The 24,379-nt window shown below is 37.2% G+C and overlaps 1 protein-coding gene across 2 annotated transcripts in view; it reads left to right on the top strand.

The window, feature by feature from the left end:
- Positions 1-18,655, top strand: part of rpgrip1l.L (RPGRIP1-like L homeolog) — a 111,981-nt gene extending 93,326 nt beyond the window's left edge. For both annotated transcript variants that reach the window (XM_018257765.2, XM_018257766.2), the window contains exons 23-26: positions 4,349-4,535; positions 5,981-6,065; positions 10,151-10,284; positions 17,447-18,655. In XM_018257765.2, coding sequence (XP_018113254.1) covers positions 4,349-4,535; positions 5,981-6,065; positions 10,151-10,284; positions 17,447-17,538 — 498 coding nt within the window. In that variant the 3' untranslated portion in view covers positions 17,539-18,655. The remainder of the gene's footprint in view (positions 1-4,348; positions 4,536-5,980; positions 6,066-10,150; positions 10,285-17,446) is intronic.
- Positions 18,656-24,379: the final 5,724 nt, after the last annotated feature.

The following is a 24,379-nucleotide window of genomic DNA, read 5'->3' as shown; positions in this document are numbered from 1 at the left end:
GGTGGGCCTACCACTCCACTTATACGACCCACTCCTCGGGTGTAACAATATTGATTCACAAGAGAGTTCCATTTGTGCTGGGTGCAGTTAAATCAGACGCTAAGGGCAGATATATTTTTATACATTGTCATATTAACAATATGGAACTAATTCTAGCAAGAATTTACATTCCACCACCCTACAAGAGGGACTGTATGGTAGAGCTGGCACATTTTATGGCGCAGCACCCATTTGCTCATACCATAGCCATGGGGGATCTCAACACACTGATGGAACCAGCTCTGGACAAATGGGTTAGGTCGGGTCAGCCCCTTCACGCACAAACCTCTGATTTACAGCAATTGGTGGTTGAACTTGGGATGGTGGAAGTTTGGAGGTACCTGAATCCCATGGCTAGGCAATATTCCTGCTTTTCCCAATCACATCTTTCGCTATCTAGGATTGACTATGCACTTATTGATAAGCCCCTACTGCCTAAAATAATCTCTGTTCAATATCTCCCCAGGGGGATTTCGGACCATTCTCTCTTAGAACTGGCTATCCAAGTACAGCAGAAGGAAAAAGTGTTAAGATGGTCCCTAAATCCGGTTTGGCTGCACATACTTGACAACAAAGTCTCTCTTAAAGGCTATCCAGGAGTTCTTCTCCCATAATCGGGGTACTGCGGACCCACTAGTGGTCTGGGATGCCTTTAAGGCTTACCTCAGAGGGCAGTTAGGGGCTGATATAGCGGCATTTAAAAAAGCAGCATATGCACAGCAGGAGAGCCTTGAAAAAGAGGTGGTAGAGGCGGAACAGTTGGTGGCCCTCCAACCAACTGGGGATAATTTGAATTCACTTAAACTAAAACAACAGGAATATAATATATTTATGACACAGAAAGCCCAGAGAAATTTGCTTTTTACTAAGGCAAAAGTATATGAGCAAGGGGAGAGAGGTGGTAAGATGCTTGCGCAGCTGGCAAAACAGCACTCTACCCCTCCCACAATAGGGGCCATACAGAACCGAGAGGGGGTCACCCTAAGAGATGCTGAAGGAATCAATCGCACACTAACTCAATTCTATACTGACCTCTACTCTTCTAAATTGACCAAACCCCTAGAGGACATAGACGAATTCCTGGAAGGCCTAGACATGCCTATACTCATCCCCCAATACCGGGACTTCCTTGAAAACAGAGTTACTAAGGAAGAAGTTGTAGAGGCTATAGAGTCTTTCCCAAACGGAAAAGCTCCTGGCGCTGATGGGCTACCGATTGAGCTCTATAGGCGACATGTGCTTGTCCTAGCTCCATTACTGTTGGAGACATATAATGCGGCCCTAGCTCAGGGTATTTTACCAGATTCAATGTACGAGGCAGCAATTGCCCTGCTGCCAAAACCAGGCAAAAATCTCCTGCTCTGCGAATCCTATAGACCCATATCCCTCCTTACGGCGGATGTAAAGGTATTAGCTAAAATACTCGCTAAACGCCTTGGGAAAGTTGTTGCAATGCTGGTCAATCCTGACCAAACAGGCTTTATTGCAGGGAAAACAGCTGTTCTGAACACTAACCGGCTATTTTTGAACCTTACTCTTGATCATGAGAATAAAGGTCAGAGAGCTATAGCTGCCCTGGACATAGCAAAGGCCTTCGACACGGTCGAGTGGCCTTATCTTTGGAAAGTGTTAACACATTTTGGTATAGGACCAGTATTTCAGGGGCTAGTTAAATTGTTATATCACTCCCCGAGGGCCTCATTGAGGATTAACTCTGAGCTAACCACTCCTTTCTGCTTGGCAAGGGGCACCAGACAGGGGTGCCCCCTGTCCCCCCTATTGTTTGCACTGGCAATCGAACCATTTGCACAGGCAGTCCGGCAGTCGAAAGTCATCATTGGGTTTACAATACGGGGCATTGAAGAAAAAAATCAACTCTATGCCGACGACACCCTAGTGTACTTGGGGGACAGGGGCCCCTCTCTGAAACGCCTTCTTGAAATTTGGGGAATTATCAGGTCTACAAGTGAGCCCGACCAAATCGGTGCTGTTTCCACTTGATCCGCAGGGGCCTGTAGCGGAGGGGGAAGTGGGGGGGATGCCCATGGTGGAGAAATTCACCTACCTAGGACAAGAAATAACCCGTGACCTACATCTATACCCCAAGAACAATATTGATAAAGTGATAGCTTGGTTTGATGAGAAAGCTAAGGTGTGGGAACAACTGCCCTTCGGACCAGTAGGGAGAATACAACTGGTTAAAATGGTGGTCATGCCTAAATTGCTGTATCCGCTGTGGCACTCTCCAGTGTGGGTGCCCAAAGCAAAATTTGATGACATTAATAAGAAGCTCAGAAAGTTTATCTGGGGCAAATCTAGGCAAATTCTTGGGCTGTCCACCCTTATGAGACCAATGGGGGAGGGTGGCCTGGCACTCCCCAACATGTATAACTATTTCCTGGCAGCACAACTTACGCATCTCCTAACACCTCTACAACCGCACTACCACCCACCTCTGCATAGATTATGGGGAGCTGTAGCCACGTCAACATCGTTCCCGTGGAACGTTATCTTTGGTACCAAGGAGGGGTTAAAAAATGTTATTTGCTGTGTACAGGTCAGAGCCTTACAAAAGGTTAATGAGCTGCTTAATATTGTGAACATAGACCCCCGCACCCCACTCTGGGGAAATCCACAGTTTCATTACCTGTCCCATGTAACCCCTCCGCTGTGTTGGACCACCAAAGGGATTACGTCAATAACAGATGTTTGGGAGGCAGATACTTTGCTGCCCTTTGCAGAACTAAGGCGTAGATATGGTCTGCCGTGTGGGCAGTGGTTAGTGTACCAACAAATGGGTAGCGCACTCTGTAAACAATTCAGAAACAAACCAATCTGCTTAGAAACATCACCATTACTCGAAATGCTCCTACAACCACATCAAAAGGGTACTCTTTCCAAGATCTACCTGAAAACCATGTCAGCTCATGTCAAGGCCACCCCAATCCGCAGCCGTGATGCTTGGGATAGTGATTTTCATTTCTTAACAGATGACCAGTGGGGAGAGGCACTTAAGGCCCCTCGACACGTGTCCTACAACTATAACGACAGGTTTCTCCAGACATACATGGTGCATAGAGCTTATTATACCAGGTCTAAACTCCATCTGATGTACCCTAATGTGTCTCCCACATGCCTTAGATGCGAAGCCCCTCAAGCCACCCTTCTGCATACCATGTGGGAATGTACAGGCCTTGTAGCATACTGGGAGGGGGTGCTAAAACACTTGTCATTGGTACTTGGGGTGGTCCTGCCTGCTGACCCGGCCCTTTGTCTATTGGGCATTGGAATTAAAGTGTTGGTTTCCCCTATGTATAGACAACTGATATCTAGAGCTCTGTTCCAGGCAAGGCGGCAAATCACTATGCAATGGAAAGGTAGATCACCGCCAACAGCTTAGGCCTGGCACTTAGCTGTGTCCTCGGTATGTAATAAAGAGAGAATTATTCTTACCCGGCAGGGGCAACTTGCGGACGGATGGCCAAGCTGGCAAAAATGGCAGGATACACCCTTAAACTGTGATTAAATACTAATACTATTGGTGGGTAATTGAATTTGATATGTAGTCCATGTCTGCTGTCTTTGTAACATCTATTGTACAGATGTGACTGCCTCTGTGAATTATTTATGCAAAATGAAAATGTCATTTCTCTGTATGTAAACTGCTTATCCCCTAATAAACTTGTCTTGAGCAAAAAAAAAAGAATATTCAATGATGATAATTGAAATGGCTGTGCTTTTAAGTTTCAAGAATATGCAAGATACTTATACCCTTATTGGGGCTAAATTCTTGTGTATAGCCACATTTTTATAAATGTAGCTAGTATTTGACTGTAGATCAAAGCTTGTAAACAAAGACACTATCAAACACGCACATACCCCTGGGGACTAGTACAGTTGTAATTTATGGGGCTCCTTCTGACACAATGAAAAATACTAAATATTCGTTTTCATGGCCAAATAATTAAATGGGGAACAACACCCTGGTACCACCAGTACCCCAATTACATCCCGCACTGATGGCTGTCCTCTTTGTAAGTTTGAAAATAAACTCTTGCAGACTCTAGTCTTGATTATATAAATGTTATCATTTAGTGGCAGGTGAAACACCAATAGGGTAATCCATCTAAAATAAAGGCCGCAATGCTCTTTGTCTTGCCCTGATAAGGGGTCCAAGGTAACCAGCCTATAAAAAACAAATATTGCTAAAAACTTAATATTTTGTTTTACTGTGAAATGTATTTCATATTAATTGGTAGTCAAAAACAATACATATAATACCTATGCCTTTTTTTTTTTTGCCATTTAGCAATTTGAAAAAATTCGTATAGAGATATTCTCTCTAAACCTCAGTACAACATCCGATGTTGCACAGAATGATACAATACAGAGACTGTTTGTCGAATACAGATTTTGCAACATTGTCACTGAGGAAACACCAGTGTCTCTTCAAAAGCCTGCCAGTGGGCTGCAGATATACTACAATTACAGCAACGGTAAGACCTGCAGAAGAAGATGAATGTGAGGTGACAAAATTATTATGAGCAATATACCTGTACAGATGCACATTCAGGTGTTTGATTTCATTTACATGTGCATTTAGGTGTGAGCTCTTTGTGCTGGATTGCATGTAATCAGTCAAATTCCAATTGCTTGATCTGAATAGTTGTGAATTTTTACCAGATATGTGTGACCAATAAATATATTTTTAGTGGAGCTTTTACTGTTGAATTTACCTGGAAGTAGTAGTTTGTTGAATTATTGTCCTATTAAGGTCTGGAGGAGAAAAGTCCCAGTCTACAAAAAAAGCCATGAACACACTAATGTTTCTGAATTCCTGCATTAGGTTCTTTCGTTTGTAAGTTTTCTGTTACCTGCATGGCATAAAAAAACTAGGAATGCACTGAATCAACTACGTTGGGAATCTGGAATCCTTCACAAAAGATTCTGCTGAATACCTAATTGAAGCTGGACCCTAATTTGCATATTCAAATTAGGTCTAGGAATGGTGTGCAGCACACTATTAACATTTTTTCCACTTCCTTGTTTGGGTGATGTAAAGTCACATAATTTAAGGATTCGTTTCAGTTTGGCTAGGTGCTTGGATTCAGTTGAATCCTGTTTAAAAAGGCTGAATCCTGACCAAATCCTGAACCAAATTCTGGATTCTGTGGATACAGTACCTATGAAAAACCAGATCTTCAAAATGCTCCATATAAAGATTTAGGTTTGCGATTGGCAGATCTCTCTCAATTATTCTAATATTGCCATGGTATCCTTTTGGAAACAATAGTTTGTTTTTCTTTTCTTATTCATCCACTGGGCATGATTTGTTGGTTTGAGATACTGCTTCTGAGTCATGTTCTTTAACCTGCATTTGTATAAACTGTCATAGTACAGGTATGGGACCTGTTATCCAGAATGCTTGGGACCTGGGGGTTTCTGGATAACGGATCTTTCCGTAATTTGGGTCTTCAGGCCTTAAATCTACTAGAAATTCATTTAAACATTAAATAAACCCAATAGGCTGGTTTTGCTTCCAAAAAGGATTAATTATATCTTAGTTGGGATCAATTGCAAGGTACTGTTTTATTATTACAGAGAAAAATGAAATAATTTGTAAAAATTTGGATTATTTGGATAAAATTGAGTCTATGGGAGACAGCCATTCTGAAATTCGGAGCTTTCTGGATATCGGGTTTCCGGATAAGGGATCCTATACCTGTATAATCTTTTTGTTTAATGAAAAATTCAGTTAAATGTTTTAAAAGAAGAATTAAAGCTAAAAACCCTCCATGGGTTGTGGATATCAGTAGATAAAATAGCAAAACATGTTTTACATTTGAATTTTTAGACATACTGTATTTGTTTACAATATGCTAAGAAGTGAGAGTTTTGGAAAATGTTGTCTTTTTTTTTTTCTACCCTTTCACCCTTTCAGTGATCCATCTGGATAAAGAAAATAATCAGGCAAGCAGGGACCTCTTACGGTCTGTGCTTGATGATCCTAATTCCAGCAATGAAAGGTAAGGAACCCAATGGGATGCTTATAATATAGAACTATTATGGAAACTATTATGGATCATATAGTCTTAAAGAAAACAAGGATAAAGTAGATATATCTGATACAAAGATAAAAACTCATCTAAATGTGAGAAAAAAAGCATGTTTGATGGGACAAGCAATTAATATATGTTTTATTACTTGTCTGATGGATCTCACTGCATAGAATATTTTATTAGTAACATTATTAAAAACATATAATAAAAGCAATTTGGCCCACACACTCAAAGAAAAAGTGTAGTTTTTATTTCTAAAAAATAGAACATGTATGGCAAATTCCTTTTTGTTTTCAGATTGTCTACAGTATGGTCTAATGGTGCTTTTTAAGAGAACTTTGTTATTTTTGCTTTTAGGTCTTACTGAGATTGCTGTTGCCAAAAACATCAGAATTATCAATGTTATATATTGTTATCCAAAAGCCAATTTAACATGAGGTTGACTGGTATATTAACCACAAACTCAAAGCATATTGTGCACTCCCTTGCAATTAAGCATTTTAAAGTAACAATAAAATATTGCCACAAGAGATGAATAGTAAAATATTGCTTTAAAAATAAATGCATTTTCCTCAGTCTTAAAAGCTGATCTTAAATTTCATAAGCTACCATGGGTGTGCATTTTTCCCATTTTACAGCGGAAACTTTATTTTACTGTGCTTAGTTACTATCCAGATTTGGGTCATTGAAGGGTTTGTAGAACAGATTCCTTGTGTATTGTTTTCTTTCTTTTCTTTTAGTTAACAAAAAATGTGTATTATCTTTTTGTTAAAAATCTCTGACATGGATTAGGAGCAGTAACAGGGCACCTGGAGACAAATCATATCTATTTACCTACCTACCTACCTACCTACCTACCTAGGTACATGGCAGAAGTATCGGGCAGGACAATATATATTTTTTTTAATTTAGCATTAGGAAAATAGGAAGGACTCTTCACTTATGTTCTGTTTTGAAAGGGCTAAATACAGAGTATGAGAGTGTAAATGTCTGTACTTGCCTATAATAATAATTTTGCTGGATTAATAGGCCCCACAAATGTTGTCTGAATTATAGGATCAGACCCTGTTTTAGCCAGTTTGACTTCCAGTGTGTTTATTCAAACATTCCAAGGTTAGGGCAGGACTCCAGGGAAATGCCAAATCCTGCATTCTTGACCTTTTCATAACTGAGATGTTTCGTGCCCTTTATTAATTAAATCATAATTTAATCATACTCCTGTAACTTTTCTTTGTCTATAGTGTCTCTTTTGACGAATTCTGCATTGATATTCTAGATAGGAGTATACCAGTGCCTTGTAAAGGAATGCTATTATCCTCTACTCAGATGCATAGTGTATGGAATAATAATTGTTTAATATCACATAAAAATCCAAAAATGGATAATTACAAAGTCATCTGAAAACATGTATTAATATATACCACACAAAGGGGCAGATTTATCAAGGGTCGAATTTCGAAGTTAAAAATACTTTGAAATTCGACCATCAAATTAAAATACTTAGAATTCGAATATCAAATTCAAACTTTTTTCATCGAATTTGGCTATTCTGCGGTCGAAGTAAAATGGAACTATTAAATCCTTCGAATTGAACGGTTCGAACAATTTAATCGTACGATCGAACGATTTTTACTTTGACTTCAAAAACTTAGAAAAATGCTGTAGAATGTCCCCATAGGCTAACATAGCACTTCGGCAGGTTTAATTTGGCAAAGTATTGAAGTCAAAGTTTTTTTAAATGACAGTACTTTGATTATCGAATGGTCGAATATTCAAACTATTTTTACTTTGAATCGAATTCGAAGTCGTAGTATCCTATTCGATGGTCGAAGTATCCAAAAATTACTTCGAATTTAGAATTTTTTTACTACGAAAATTCCCTCTAATTCACTTCGACCCTTGATAAATCTGCCCCAAAGTGTCCCAATATAATAGCGCTCAAGCTTGCTAGGCAGATAGATGGTGAGAATGAGGTTTTTACTTTCTCACCAACCTTGCAAGCTTGTATTTTTTTTAGGCTCTATTTGTGTAATAGCCGTTACTATTGCACCCTGTATTTAATTTATTTTTAAGGAGTGCCCCCAGTAATTTTTTAAATTACTGGAATATTTTAATATTGCTGCTGACTAGCATTGCTTACTACAGCAGTATACAAGTACTCCTATGTCTCTCATCAAATATCAAATCATCTTATTCCTATTAAGGGTATAAGAAGGCTGCCTAGTTTTAAATCCCAACTGCAGAATGTTAAATTCATTGATATAAATGTCATCAGCGATTTAGCTGCTCGGATAATCAGTTTGTAGAGATTCCCCTGCAAAAGTACATCCTGGAGGGATCAATCTTTTCCCTGCCTGCTGAGATCATGTCAATTGGAACAGCACTTTGCATGTGGGAATGTGCTTTTCCATTTGATTTTTACTCAAGTCTACTGACAACTAGGACCTAGTCCCCCCCTAGTCCATTTAAAAGATATAATATTTCTAATAATCTTTGTAGAAATGATGGGTAATTTATCACTTAAGATGTATGGTGCAGACACAATTTGTCTTCTGCACTTTGCAGCACCCATAGATGCAGGAGCACATGTATATTTGCATATGCAAATTAGGGGCAGAAAAGGAAAAAGTCTAAAAAAAATTCTTCTTTTGTGACGAACAGTCACGTGAGTTCCCTACCCACCTCTAATTTACATATGCAAATTAGGGTTCAGATTCGGATCCCGAACCGAATCCTGGATTCGGTGCCTCCCTAGTTATATTAACAGCAAGTATTTAGGAGTGCTCTACCCTCTTATATTCACCTGTGTAGGTCTAGGTGCTAAACTGGAGGACCTTTGCCTGCAAGCTGGGTCAAGTTTCACATCCAATGGAAGAAATCCAGTAGCACACCGGTAGTATTGAAGGCTTGATAAAGGGTCCAGTTGGGCCCGAAACGTTGCCCTATTGTGTATATGTATGGGCTAATAAAACACTGAAGATTTTTTCAATACTACCGGTGTGCTACTGGATTTCTTCCCTAGTTATATTAGACATCCAGTCACTCCAGCCTTTATACATTACATTTTGCCTAATTAACTATATTAGAAATATTTTTTATTTTGCACAGTCTATCCATTTACAAAGTTTTTATATTTATACTGAACAATTCCTTTAAAAGGCCATAGCTGGGTAAAACCAAATAATCTTGTAATGATTAGTGATCACTGGTACACAGGTGAAAGGGTTAATTATATTTTTATGGAAAATGTTTCATATAGGAAAAAGAAAGCAGTAGAAAAGAATTAAAATATTAAATTTCTGGATCAATAGGAGAAGAGGGTAATTATTTTACAAAGTACTGGTAAGGCCTAATCTAGAATAAGCAGTGCAGATTTGGTTTCTGGTGCTTATACAAAGCATAGTTTGTATTCATTTGTTATTGTTGAAAAAAAAAACACATTGTGTCATCAATTTAATAGTTACATGAACTACTTGATTTACTGTAATTATAGTAATGATATCAATAAACACAATTATAATAATGACATTACTAGCAACTGTTTATAAGGATCTTTTTTACGCCTTTTTCATTTATATTATAATCATGTTCTTTTTTTTAACATTATTAAAGGCCATACATTGATTAATACGCTTCATGAGCCCATGAGTATTAATCTATTACTAGGCAAGTGAATATATTTCATTGATATGAGTGCCCTGCCATGGGTCCTTTTTTTCTTTTCTTTCTTTTCTCACTTTTCTCACATGCAGATTCGGGGGAGATTAGTTGCCCAGCGACAAATCTTCTGTTCTTCGGGTGGATAATCTCCCCAAAATGCCTTCCCGTCAGCAAGAATGCCAATCACATTTGCTATTTATGAGGAAGATTCAATTGGTTTTGTTTCTTTCTAACTACAGTTTAAAAAATGAAAATATTTTGTTTCACGGATTGGAAAAAAAACAACATGTCAATTGGTTATTGTATTTTTATATTTATTTACAATATATATCAAACACCTTACTAGATGGAGAACCCAAATATTTAGCTTGCATACTGTTTTTGTTTCTTAGTGTGAAATTTACAGTGGTTAGTGACCCACCTGAAGATGAGCAAGATCTGGATTGTGAAGACATTGGGTTTGCCAGCATCAGCCTCAGAGAGATTTTGCAAAGCAGCAAAGACATCATTAACAGAAGTATTGAAAGTATGTTTCACAAGTCTTGCTAATTAATTTAATATGTTGGGCAGCTTATATTTTTAGGGCAATGGCACATGGCTGTTTTGTTAACTGTGAGAAATCAGCTTACTTAAAATATTATTTTTCTTTAGCATGATTAAGCAATGGGCATTTTGAATCAGCAGCAATACTAATTTATTTTCTGCCTTTTTGTCGTTGCTGAGGAATGTGATTTTCCTTGAGTGACAATACACAGTGTGCCATTGCCCTTAAAGTGGAACTGAGATCTCTCCAGGCCCTTTTACTTAACCCTCTGTACTTATCTTGTGCATCCTTATTTGGCTGGAGCCATCACGTTGTGCTTGGGGGTGGGGAAAATGTATATTAGGCTGGATCACAATGTAAACAGCCCTATCAGCATTGTGCCCAAGTACGCCATGATGGTTTCAACCAGAGAAGAAAGTTTAAGCAGAAGTTTTAAAAAATATTTAAATAAATACTGCAGACTCTAATGCAGGGGTCCCCAAACTTTTTTACCCGTGAGCCACATTCAAAAATAAAAAGAGTTGGGGAGCAACACAAACATGCAAAAAGTTATTGGGGTGCCAAATAAGGGCTGTAATTGGCAATTTGGTAGCCTCCTATGTGAACTGGCAGCCTACAGGAGGTTCTGTTTGGCAGTGCATCTGGTTTTTATGCAACCAAAACTTGCCTCCAAGCCTGGAATTCAAAAATAATCATCTTCTTTGAGGCCACTGAGAGCAACATCCAAGGGGTTGGTGAGGAACATGTTGCTCGCGAGCTACTGGTTGGGGATCACTGCATGACTGGGGGATTGCAGTAAGTGGGAACTTGAGGTCCATAATGGTAGGGTAGAGGTGCTGTTTTCATAGAGACCCAACCTAATGGGTCTTTGCTGTGCAACCAATCACAACCAGCTGATATATATTTTGTAGGTGAAAAATATCAACTGCAGGAATCCATATGTTAAATGCTCAGTTCTTACAAACTTTAAAACATTGGAACAAAAAAAAGTTATTGAGGTATAGTATGTGCAAAAGATTTGACACTTGTCCAGTGATAAACACTGTTTTTGATAGGTCCCTGACCCTAAATATATCATTAAGCCTAAATAGCCAAAAAGAGTTTTTTTCATCTGTTGACAATTGCTGAACTTATTGAAATCTCTGACACCCAAAACTTTGAGTCATTACTTAACAATTGTCGGCTCCTTTAAAGGGATAGTGACACTTCTCAGGTTTTTAGCACAATTGAATTTTCATCAAAATATGCTTATATGTCATTTAGACCATTTTCCTCAATGTGGCCTTTTTCTGTGTAAATTGGACATAGGTTACTTCTCCTTTAAGAGAGTGTCGGACTCCGACACGTTCTTATGATCCTTTGGGGCTTGTCAATCAGAGCCGCAAGGCCGGAAGTTAAATGCTTGACTGACACAGTTAAATGGTGTTGTGGTCATGATTTACAGCCTCCTTATCACAGTGCTGCTGCTGCTGCTTTCGTTCATGTTCAGGTATGTGACTATACAATAACTCCTCTGTTCCTCTGCCGCACTGCAAAACTCCTCTTCTGCACCGCTCTGTGCTGCACATTTTTTTTAACGGTGCTTTTAACTTATTCTGACTTGATTATGTGTGGCAGGAGAGGGACACGCATATATAACCTAGTAAGAGGGAATGCGTTAAAAGCATCATCTGAAAAAAAATCCAAACCTATTATGCTTTTATTTTTTGCAGGAGTGGGTTTGAGATAAGAGGCTGAAAGCAGTACTACTCGCCCCCTATAGGAAGTAGTATCCTTCTCCATATGAGGAAGTGGAGTGTTTTTTTTAAAACAATATATTTTACTAATCTGTGGGTTTTTATCCGTAATTTTGTCATTAATAGTTATTATTGATATCAAAGTAGGGATCTAAGCACAAAACTAGAAGTATCACTATCATTTTAAGTAGCTGAGAGAGGATCTGAAATAAATGAAGCTAATCAACACCTGCAAAGCAGAGAAATGCTATAAAAATATTTCCAATGGCTTCCAGCTCACAATTAGGTAAGAAATCAGTGGCACTCAAAGGGCAGGTGCAAGCAGGGACAGTCCCTTGCATTTTATTAGCTTGATAAAGGGGCCTGACCCCGAAACGTTGCATTTTCTGCTATTAAAACGCAAGGGACGTTCCCTGCTTGCACCTGCCCTTTGAGCACCAGTGATTTCTTACCTACTTGCAGTTGGCGGATGCCGAGCCCTTCGTCACCGTGCACCGGGCAATCAACACATAGGCCAGGGAGTGTGAGCGGAGCTTCTATTCGATTCCAGCTCACAATTTCCACTGTCCATAATGTCACAAAGAAGTTGGAGTTCAGGCAAGATCTGTAAGACCAAGAAAACATTCTTGTATTCTGGGCTGAATGGCAAGGGCAAACTCTCTCATGACTGCAAAGAACCTGCAGGAAGGTTTGGCTGACACAGGAGAGGTGTTGTACCATACCATGGTGCAGTGTTGCTTGCTCAAACAAAAGGTATGCAAAACAGGACCTAGACAAGCCAGAAGCCTTGTGGAAACAAGCAGTGTTGGACTGGGACACCAGGGGCCCATCCAAAAACCTTAGACCAGGGGCCCACTCTCACTACAGGTTGAGTGAGAAGAGGAAGAATAATAGTATTCTCCTAGTCTCTTTTCTTTACATACTAAAATACTATAATCTTATTCCATCTATTAATCCATTTAGGGAATGGCCATGAAATAGGCCAAATGTCTAACAGCATGAGGGCCCACTGACACCTGGGCCCACCGGGACTTTTCCTGGTATCCCGGTGGGCCAGTCCGACACTGGAAACAAGTGCTGTGGAGTAATGAAGTCAAATTTTAACTCTATGTCTGGAATCATCAGAGGTTTGTTTGGAGAAAAAAAGGTGAGGCATTAAAAAAATCACCTTGCCAATTATAAAACAGCAGCAAAGGAAGTATTGTAAATGTAAAGAAGAATGGATTTAGCTAAATATCAGAAAATTATGTATGCCAATGTAAAAAATAAAAGCTGAAACAAAAAAGGGGATGACATATACAACAAGACTATGATTGTAAAGAATCCTTAAAATAAGTCACTTGAGGGAAAGCAAGCTGAAGGTTTTGGGATGGGCCTCACAGTTGCCTGACTTTAGCATCATTAATAATCTGTTGGTGGATCTTAAACATGCAAGCCGGAAGCATCTAAACACATTATTGGTGAGGCAAGACGCCAGACGAACACTGGTGCAATATGATGTTTATGAGTGTTTTGATTTAAGTGATTTCAACATTAAAATTTCACAAAGATTTTAGAAATCCCAGTGGACATTCATCCCACAGTCATCACTGTTACAGAAACAAGAAACAAAAAAAGGAGTGTTATAGTTCTACCTAAAGCTGTTTGTTTGAGGCTGGTGGTCTGTAAGTCGAAAGATGTTGGAAGATGATTTTCAGCACTTGATTTATTTGTAATATTGGAATAATCATTACATAGAGTGATCATCATTCACTGATATACTGTTAGGATAGAAATATAGTGTTCCTAAAGTAATTAAACCACAGTAATTAAAACACAGAAGGGTGATAGTAAAAAATGATCAACAGTGTTTTTTCCTTTTATATTTTTCCTTTATCTTTTTTCCAACTTTTTAATTTAACCACATTAAAGGTAATGTTAACCCAAAAAAATTTTTTTGTCTAATAAAAGAAAACATAATTCTAAGCCACTTTGCAATATGCATGTACAGTATTACAATTTTTCATATGTATATATGTGTTGCTATTGAATGCATTGCCTGTCCCTTTATATTCTCTGCCCTGGTGCCTCAGACTTTTGAAGCAATGCAAGACAAGGCAGCTGATTAACAGACCTGTATTTGCAGGAGAACTTTTAAACTTTTACACTTTTTAATAACATTGTTTAAAAAGTAACCAGGAGTTAAAGTGGTTGTTTTGCCTTTAAATCAACTGTTAGTGTGATGGTCTGAGACAATTTGAAATTGGGTTTTCATTTTTTATTATTTGGGGTTTTTGAGTTATTTAGCTTTTTATTCAGCAGCACTCCAGTTTGCAATTTCAGTAATCTTGTTGCTAGGGTCCATATTACCCTAGCAACCATGCATTGAAATTAATGAGATACTGGAATATTAATAGGAGAGGCCTGAATAGATAGATGAGTAATAAAAAGTAGCAATAACAATACATGTGTAGACTTACAGATTATTTTTTAGATGGGGCCAGTGACCCCCATTTGAAAGCTGGAAAGAGTCAGAAGAAAAAATAAATAAACAATAAAGACCTATTCAAAAATAACATACTAAAAGTTAATTAAAAGGTAAACCACCTTTAAACAAATGCTACTTTCAATAGCAATTGTTTTTACAAATAACTAAAAGCACTGACATTTTTTAATAAATGTATATTGTAAAGTTGCTTAGAATTATGTTTTCTGTTATTAGGCAAATTTTTATTTTGGTGTTCACTTTTCCTTTAAGACCTTATCGGTTAGGTCTGAAATGGAAGAGTAAAGTGGTGTTATTTATAATCTATAATCTTTATAATATTATTATATTTATATATTGATATAATATTTAATATATTTATAATCTATTTTACTAAATACGGATGACTAGAGGGTCACTTTTGCACATGCTCATTTACGATTTTCTTTGTTTCCATTTTAAAAAGTTTGTTAAATAAAACGTAACTGTGGCTTAATATTTGCAAAGTTTGTTGTGTTTCAACACAGTGATTCATGAAAAAATTGTTTAATACTTTTCACTTACAAAATTAACTAAACATGTTACTTAGAAAGGGTTTCTACCTGTATATAATGTACATTTGGACATTAATTTTGCCTACCCCCTAGTTCCAGGCCTGTACAATTTCTGTATCTGGTATGATTAATGCAAAGTAGATTAGCAAAAGATTGCATGTGCACACAATGCAACCCAATTCAGTTTAATAATCTATCTTTTGTATTGCGCAACATTCCTTTAGGCTATTTAGGTTTTCTAAAGGGACTAACAGCTCTTTCAGTAGGGCACAGCTTTTTCCGTGCAAACTGCTATGATGGCTTCCATACATGATGTATTATATCTACCATTTCTTCATCTTAAAAAAAAAATAATGTGTTTAATTGTCCTTAAATCAGAAATGATAGTATCTCTTTAATAAATCCAAATGATTGATAATGTTAAAATAAAAGAAGAGCTTGGGAAAATGTAAGTTTGCAGTAGCTTTATGTTGCAATCATTATGATAATATGTAATGTTTTCATATTTTTTAGTTCAGGTATTTTCAGATAGTAATACTTCCAGGAAAGATACACTGGCACACAAGGTAAATTGCAGTGCAGGGTGACCCCTTGCTGTTTATTTGTGCACGTCCGCACAAATAAACAGCAAGGGGTCACCCTGCACTGCAATTTACCTTGTGTGCCAGTGTATCTTTCCTGGAAGTATTCGTTTGGGGATTGCCGTACCCTGTACTCTGTGCACCGGGTTATCTTCTAACAGAAGTGAGGAGTGTGCTCTGCTTCATCCTTGTTCCATTTTCAGATAGTAAACCATAAATTAAGACTTTCTAATTGTGTTCTATTTGTCATAGACCATTTTACTAAAACTGAAGTTTAAACTTTAATGTTCCTCACTGGTGTTTTTAATCTGGCAGCTCAGTTACCCACAGTAATTGTTAGAATCATAGGCGGATTTTCATTAAAGCTTGGGGAGGCTAAGCTCCCTAAACCTGATTGCCTAAAAATTTTAAAGGAAAAAAAAAAGAAAAATCCTCTAGACCGATGTGTCTATTTGAGCTTGTCTGGGGGAGGGGTAGAGGGTGCTGCTGACTAGTGTCTTTAGAAAAAAAAAAAAATCCCTACCTGGTGACTTCAGTGATGTCATCATGAGATTTTGCACTCCACTTGCTTGTCTGATATGTGGGGCTAGTTTAATAGTTACATAGCACAAAATACCATCAGTGGTCAATGGTAGTTCCACTGAACTATTCAGGTAGGTGTTAGCTGAGACTTAAAAATTGTGACCGTGTAATGCAGTAGTTATGTTACCATTGCGACCATATTACGCTTTCAAACCTCTGTGAGTTTCAGCCAACACCTAACCAACATTTCAATGGAACCATTATGATTGGATATTGGTGACTGTTTCCTTAAAGTAGGGATGCACCGAATCCAGGATTTTTCAGCAGGATTAGGATTCAGCCGAATCCTTCTGCCCGGCCGAACTGAATCTGAATCCTAATTTGCATATACAAATTAGGGGTGCGAGGGAAATTGTGTGACTTTTTTTCACAAAACAAGGAAGTAAAAAATGTTTTCCCCTTCCCACCCCTAATTTGCATATGCAAATTAGGATTCGGTTCGGTATTCGGCCGAATCTCTCATGAAGGATGCGGGGGTTCGGCCGAATCCAAAATAGTGGATTCGGTGCATCCATACCTTACAGATTTCCTGTAAATGACACATTTAGCATACATTGTGTTTTACGTGAAAGTAGGCCAATAAACATGGTTTAACAATGTAATCATTAGCCCTGGTTTCCAGTAATGTGGATGATATTCATAATAAGAGAGTGCTATGCATATTATTTTCAAAATAGTCTCAGCTCTGTCCATGTCAAGTAGAAAATTACTTAGTACTTAACCATGCAGCCTGTCGGTCCATCAGTTAGTAGCTCTTACATCAGTCCATGTATGGGACAGAGTTCAGATTGTAGTGCATTTTTTAGACAAAAAAACACCCTGTGTGCTAAAACAGATGAGTTGCAACTTTTCCCAATACTTCTAATATGGGGCTGAATCAGCTGTTTCCCCGCCAGTGGAAAATCGCAGGTGATAAAACTGTTCATGTAACATTAGACTTGGCCTACCCAGACAAAAAAAATCATCACCGCCTATGGTTACAATTTGCTACATAAGCTGATGCATTTCTCAGCAGCATCTGTGGATTATCAACTATTGTACCAAAACAGCTGCTTTTAATAAAACTCTGCTATTATGTTCAGCTGAAACCTCAATATTAAAAGAATGGTCAAATAAATTGAATAGAGTCTATATTTATGTACTATCTTAAAACAAGAGAAGAGTTTAGTAGGTGAACAACCCCTTTAAGTAGTATACTTTGTTGGTAACTTGTATTTTTCATTTCAGTTTATAGCTCACCCTCTGGAGGGGAAGTAATTGGTAAATTAACCGTGACGGTGGAAGCTCTGGAAGCTCTACAATCAGTATTGCAGGATTAAGATGCTGCATGGAACCGGATTTCTCTTCGTACATGATTTTATCAAGAAAAGCTATTGAATTTTTTTTAGTAAAGTTCCCTACAACCCAAGAGGACAACTAAAGTTTAAAAAAATATTGGTTTGAAATGCTTTATTTTATATATTGAACCTACTGTCTAAGCTCAGCTGTTCAGCACCCCTATAAAAGTATTGATACATGCTTTCAAATACGTCCATTGCAGCTCCCCATCGTGTGACCTTTCTGTAGCCATCATTTGAATGTTATTGAGCATGAACTATAAATCAGCAGAAAAGAAGATGGGAAGCAACTGAGAGCATTTTGGAAGCACATATCTTTACTGCCAAAAACCTTTGGCTAGCACAAAAGGCCAAAACATAATGTGTAGCCTATTTATTTTAATGTTCAGACTAAAATAGACCGTGCTTTTTGCATTATCCAAGTACCAGTAGGGTTGATCTTTATCTGTGCTGCTATGCTAAACAATCAGAATCACGTTTACTCAGATGAGTGGTGAATCGTTTTCAAGAAAAACTCTAAGGGGCAGATTTATTAAGGTTCGAGTTGTTTTTTCCAGGAAAATTCGAGTAATTCACATTTTCAGGTAAAAAAAAAAAAAACTGAAATTGAATATTTATTATACCCCAACCCTGGAAATCGCTTGAATTCAAAAATACACCACCTAAAACCTGTTGAGGTTCTGTAGAAGTCAATGACAGAAGTCACTTGAACTATTTGAAGAGGTTAACAGCCTGCTTGATGTACAAGTTTTTTTCTAAAGGTTTTGCCTGAAAACTCGAATGATTAAAGCGATTCAAGTTTTTTTTCTCCAAAAAATCAATCAATTCGAGTTGCGGGACTCAAACACACATAATCGGGTTTTTCACATTCAAGTTTTTTCTTAAGCAAGATACCTTCCAGGTTTCAAGTTCATTCAAGGGAAAAAAAACTCTTAACACTCGCCCTTTAATAAATCAGCCCCTAAATGTCCAGTTGCCTTTGACTTAATTCCACTAGATACTGTACATGACCTGGATAAATGAGAATCTTCCGTAGATTAAAGATGTCTCTACACTTCAAGCAGGCAATCAAACAATAAAATTTGCTCTTCTCTAAAAAGTATGTGCACTTTCGCTGATATTTCCTAATAATAGTCAAGACACATAAGGCCTCATTTAGTACAGTTGCCATCAGCAAAAAATCAGCATTTATACTTGAACAGTCTAAAAGTTAAAAGTGAAAGCAGTGATCTTATTGGTTGCTATGGGTAACTGAGCTGGTGCAATTTAACACCCATGCTTCTAAATGATGTTGGACATAGACATATTTCAAAGGGGCAGTTCAACTTTAAGTTAGCTTTTAGTATTTTAAAGAATGCCCTGTTTCTAAAAACTTTGCAATTTGTTTTCATTATTTTTTTTATAGTTTTTTCATTATTTGCCTTCTTCTTCTACCTGTTTTCATCTTTCCAATTTAGCTCACTTACCCTGGCAGTTAAAAACTTGCTCTGTGAGACTATATTTTTAGCTTTTTTTATGCAAGTCCTCTCCTATTCCTATTTCCAACTCTTGTTCAAACCACTGCATGGTTGTTAGGGTAAATAAGACATTAGCAACCAGATAACTGCTGAAATACCAAACTGGAGAGCTTCTGAATAAATGCTAAATAACTAAAAAAAAACATAACGTGCAAATTGTCTCAGAATATCAATGTCTACATTATACTAAAAGATTATTTAAATGTGAACTCCTCCTAAAGAATATTTAATGTGGTACAGTTGCAATTTTTAAATATTCTTTTTATGCCCCTATTTAACTGGCCTTTGTAATTGACAGTATAAAATATGTGCTTCACATTTACCTCTTCAAAGTGCGTGGTTGAAATCCATTAAACATTTGCTAACAACCCCTGCCTGTTGCTATGCAAGATAAGCGTATTAATAGTTTTATTGGGTTTTGCCCTATACTTTATAATGTTATAGACAGCACAATTCACCTATAATTGTTTGAGAAAACATTTTAGCATGGTTTCTTATGATATAAAGGTTCACCTTAAAATTTTACTTTTAGTATGATGTTGAAAATTATATTCTAATTTGTAATTGATCTTTATTTTCTTATTTGTGATTTTTCTCCAATGTCAGAAGCTATTTGGTTGCTAGGGTCCAAGTTATCCTACCATCTAGACAGGATGGTGAATGGCAGACTAGATCAGTAGGAGAGAGCCTGGACAGAAAGATAAAAGTAATAAACTTAACTTGCTAAGAATAGGACATTTCACTAAACTTACTTTATAAGGTGAATGAAGTATTTAAGCATTTGCCCTTATATCTACATGCAGTTTTTATTTTGATCACATCCATAATATTTTTGTTTTTAAAAAAGTCTCATTTACTTTATTATAGAGAGTATGTTCAGTTACATAAATATTTGACAAGCCATAAAAGCTCTCCTGTGGAATCTTTGGAAAAAATTGAAACGGAACATGTGCTCAATCTTTTGATGTTTTATATAAAAGTAAAATATCTGATATCTGACCATTATAACTAGCCATTTGTAACACAATGTGCTTATGCTCTTTGCAGACAGTGTAATGCAGCTGTAATGAAGTTAGAGAAGTTTAAGGATGATTTGTTTTACCATTGCATTAGAGTGGTGTTTCTGTAACAAAAAAAAACTTTAGTTCCCCATCTGTAAATACCCTGCATACAGTGCCCTCCATAATGTTTGGAACAAAGACACATTTTCTGCGATTTACCCCTCTGCTCTTCAGTGTAAAATTTTAAATCAAACAATTCAGGTGTGATTAAAGGACAAGGAAAGTCTAAAATAGAATAAGGCTAGAAATGCTGTATTTTGTATACTAAACATAAGCATGAATTACTGCACCACAAAGCCTAATCAAACAAATGATTTATGCTTTCAAAGTTGGCCACAGGGGGGCGGTCATCTTGTAACTTTGTCAAACATATTTGCCTGACCCTGCACATGCTCAGTGTGGTCTGGGCTGCTTAGGGATCGTCATAAACAAAGCTGATGAATTCTGCATGGCTGGTAAGTAAGGCGGGGGCTCCCCCTGCTGTTCATAAGTATGATTGTTTCCCTGCTCAGCAGTTAGGGACCATCTGACAATTCCTATCCACAGCAGTAAATGAAGGGAGAATTTCACTGCATACAGTCAGGTTTCTTTTAAAAACAGTACACGTTTTTTAATTAAAGTGTATTGGAGATAGCTTTCTTTTTCATTATAGAAAGTAAAAATGTTATTTTATTTTTTTGCCTGTCCTTTAAAGTGCACATTCCAGACTTTAGTAAAGTTTTTTGCATACATTTTCTTCTATGTAGAAATTACCAATTTTTTTTATATAATCCCCCTTGTTTCAGGGCACCATCATTTTTGGGACAAAATAATGGTAGGTATATTAATGCAGTTATGTTAAGTACTTTGTTACATATCCCTTGCATGCAATGACTGCTTGAAGTGTCTTATTCATAGACCGTCACCAGGTGCTGAATATCTTCTCTCGTTTTTTTTTTCTTCAGTTTACTTTCACATATATTCATGTATAAGGCATTCCAATACGTACTATGTTAAAAGATTAGTATAATTTGCAGTGGTATATTAAATATTTGCTTGAATGGTCACAAACCATTACATTTAGACAACAGGATGAATGCTTCAATGAATGTTTAATATTTAAGTGATGGCAAATTAGTTATTTGGCCCTGTTTGTGAAAATTCAAAACTGTTTAATGGAATAATGAAGACATAGTTTATACCATTTATTTCAGGTTTGTGGTGACAAGTCACTTTAGGGATGAACAGCAAATGTAATTCACACCAGACAGAGAGACATGTTTCATGACTATGCATGCAGAATATATGTACAAATACAAAATTAAATTCCAGTAGTACTCAGTTGAAGAAAAAAATGTAATAGTAACCCATAGCTTTCAATCAGACATTTACTGTCAATATTTGCATGACCAGTCAAAGCTAATCTTCTGACTGACTTCTAAACATCACCGGTACTGTATACTAACTAAATTAGCCTTTATTAATGAAGGAGAGCATTTCTACCTTAAAGGGCACCTATTTCAAATAATTGTTTTTTTTTTAAAAAAAAAAAAAGCCCCCCCCATCAGCATTAAGCCACCCATAGGGGGCATTTTAAAAAAAAACAAACTATTGTTTCCCCAACTGAAATGCAGGTTCAATTATACTGCACCTCCGGGTGGGGGGGGGGGAATTTGGCACAAGGTGCCCTTTAATAATATAACCATCTTAGCAGAGCAGCACTACTGGCATGACTGCCCAGCCTTTTATACATTAAACTACATTTCTTTGACAAGTTCTCTGTCTGATAAAGCCCTGCTAGCTACAACATAGTATAGGAACCTTGGCCTTTCTCCTTCAAGGATTTGTCTAACTTAGTTGCATTAAACTTATATGTGGATTGGTATATTTTTAAATCTCAGGTGCACAAGCTTACATTTTTCAACATTGAATCACTATGAAAGAATGACATATCATGAGTGGAATTAATTTGATTTCATAGTTTTGTGTTATTGGAAAACACATACATTGCTTACATAGGTGACAGATATGTAAAGCCTTGATAGACCAGAACAAATTCAGTCAGGATCCCTTTGTGACTCTGCACACCTACCCTGCCTCTTACCCGGCTTGGCAGGGCCTTATTTATATTTAGGCACCAGAGGGCCCATGCCTAAGGTGGCAGCTTTAGGAGGGTAGCCCTTGGATGACTATATAGTCAATTACATTTTTTGTAATAAAATATAAAACTCCATAGCTGCTGCCGGAGAGCTTGCTGTTTAAATTCAGTGCAGAACTGGAGGAGCTATGAGGAGAATTAAAGTGTGTCATGTTACAGAAGTGATAGTGTGCATGTGACATTACTTCTGCACACTGGAGGCAAATTTAGGTCAGGTGCCTAGGCTGACACTGGACCTAAATGCATCACTGTGGCTCGGGCAGGTAGGAGAGAGTGTAAACAACAGGTACAGTATTACATAAGAAGTTAGGTTGAAAACTTTATGGGGGTTATTTACTAAAACTCTAATTCATTAAATTTTTTTATTAAAACAAAGTCAGCCTTACTCCCATCCACTAATTGAATTCATTTATCAATAATTGTTCTTGAGCAAAAAAATGTTGCAACAAAATCGAGGGGCAATTTGAATCGTATGATTGATGCTCTAAAAATGCGACTATCGAATTGTCGCAGAGAAAACTCTGCTTTATCCGATTATTGGGCGACAACCCTGACTTTATCAGATAATCCAACTCAGATCACAGTGTTAAGAAACAACTCTTCCATTGACTTCTGCATGATCTGAACAGGCCTGTAATTGCCAAATTGCAATCACTTTTTAAATATTGGAATTACTTTCCCTAGTCCATAACATAAAATCCAGCAGCACTCTGATAAGTGAATCAAATATTTATTCGTGCCACTAGCCAAGCGACGTTTCGGGCTATTCCAGCCCTTTATCAAGCCAAGTGAACAGTGTAACAAACAAGCTTAAATGTGTGATTTAGGGGGGAGGGGTTACAACACACTCCCCTCTCCCAATTGGGACTAGTATATTAGAGTACATTATAGACAAATATCAGGGGACCTTTTTACCCATAAAGTGGATATATTCAGCTCTTTCTCTTTGAAAATGATTTAATATTTAGAACTAAAACAAGTATTTGCTTAATTGACATGTAACATGTTTTAGAAGTCACATAATTTTCACCCCTTCAAATATAGATATAGTCTTTTTAAATATTAGCATAAAATGTCAAGGGTCATAGAACCAGTGACTAAAATAAAACTAAGCAATTTTAGCTTAAGCACTAGCTCACATCCTTGATGCAGATATTTTTCTCCTACCATTTAAGTGGCATGATCTCCCTCAAGTACTCCATGGATTTAGTTACATTTTCTTTGAAGTTAAGACATACAATAGACTATTCATCCATACATAAATCACATACATATTAACTGTGTGGAAGGCAATAAATAATATTGTCTGTCATTGCATTGATTTAAATATTCTACATTCTATAGGACAAAATGTTAATTCTCAATTTTTTCTACCAAGGCCTCGAATACTTATCATACTTGCCAGGTCACAGTGAATATTTTAATTGGTTCAGCAGAAAATGGCAATAATGGCAAAAAGCAGAGCAACCAATGTAATTTTATGTGTGTTTGTTAGCAAACCTAACATTGTCTGGTTTACAAACAAGCCACACAGGTGAGGAGCGATTAGTTTTCCAAAGTCGCCCGAAGTTACCTCACAAGGAAACTTCAGAGAGCGAAGTACTGGCAAATACATACAGAGGCAAAGACCATGTGCAGACAAAGACAAAGCTTTAGTTACATTTGATGTTCTTATTTTTCTCCTAGATGTATAAAAGCTGCAGAAATCTTTTAAAACAAAACCTTGCATTGTCGACTTCTGTGCATTTGTACATGGACCAAAAGTGCCCCCTGCTGTCAGACTGAGCAGATTTTTTTTTAACACAACTAAAAAAAACAACTATATATATATATATATATATATATATATATATATATATATATATACAGGATCAAACAGCACTCACCATTCCAAAATATTCTCGCCGGGTGCAGACCAATTAATCAATAAAAGTTCAAAGAAAGCACTCACTGCATTGACCATCAGATGTATTTCAAAGTGTATTTATTCGTGCATGGTGCATCAACGCGTTTCGGCTCTCATAGATCCTGACGACGGCTCAGAGCCGAAACGCGTTGATGCACCATGCACAAATAAATACACTTTGAAATACATCTGATGGTCAATG

The sequence above is a fragment of the Xenopus laevis genome, chromosome 4L (genome assembly GCF_017654675.1).
Source record: "Xenopus laevis strain J_2021 chromosome 4L, Xenopus_laevis_v10.1, whole genome shotgun sequence".
NCBI classification, from domain to species: Eukaryota; Metazoa; Chordata; class Amphibia; order Anura; family Pipidae; genus Xenopus; species Xenopus laevis.
This window is presented reverse-complemented; position numbering and strand designations above follow the sequence as displayed.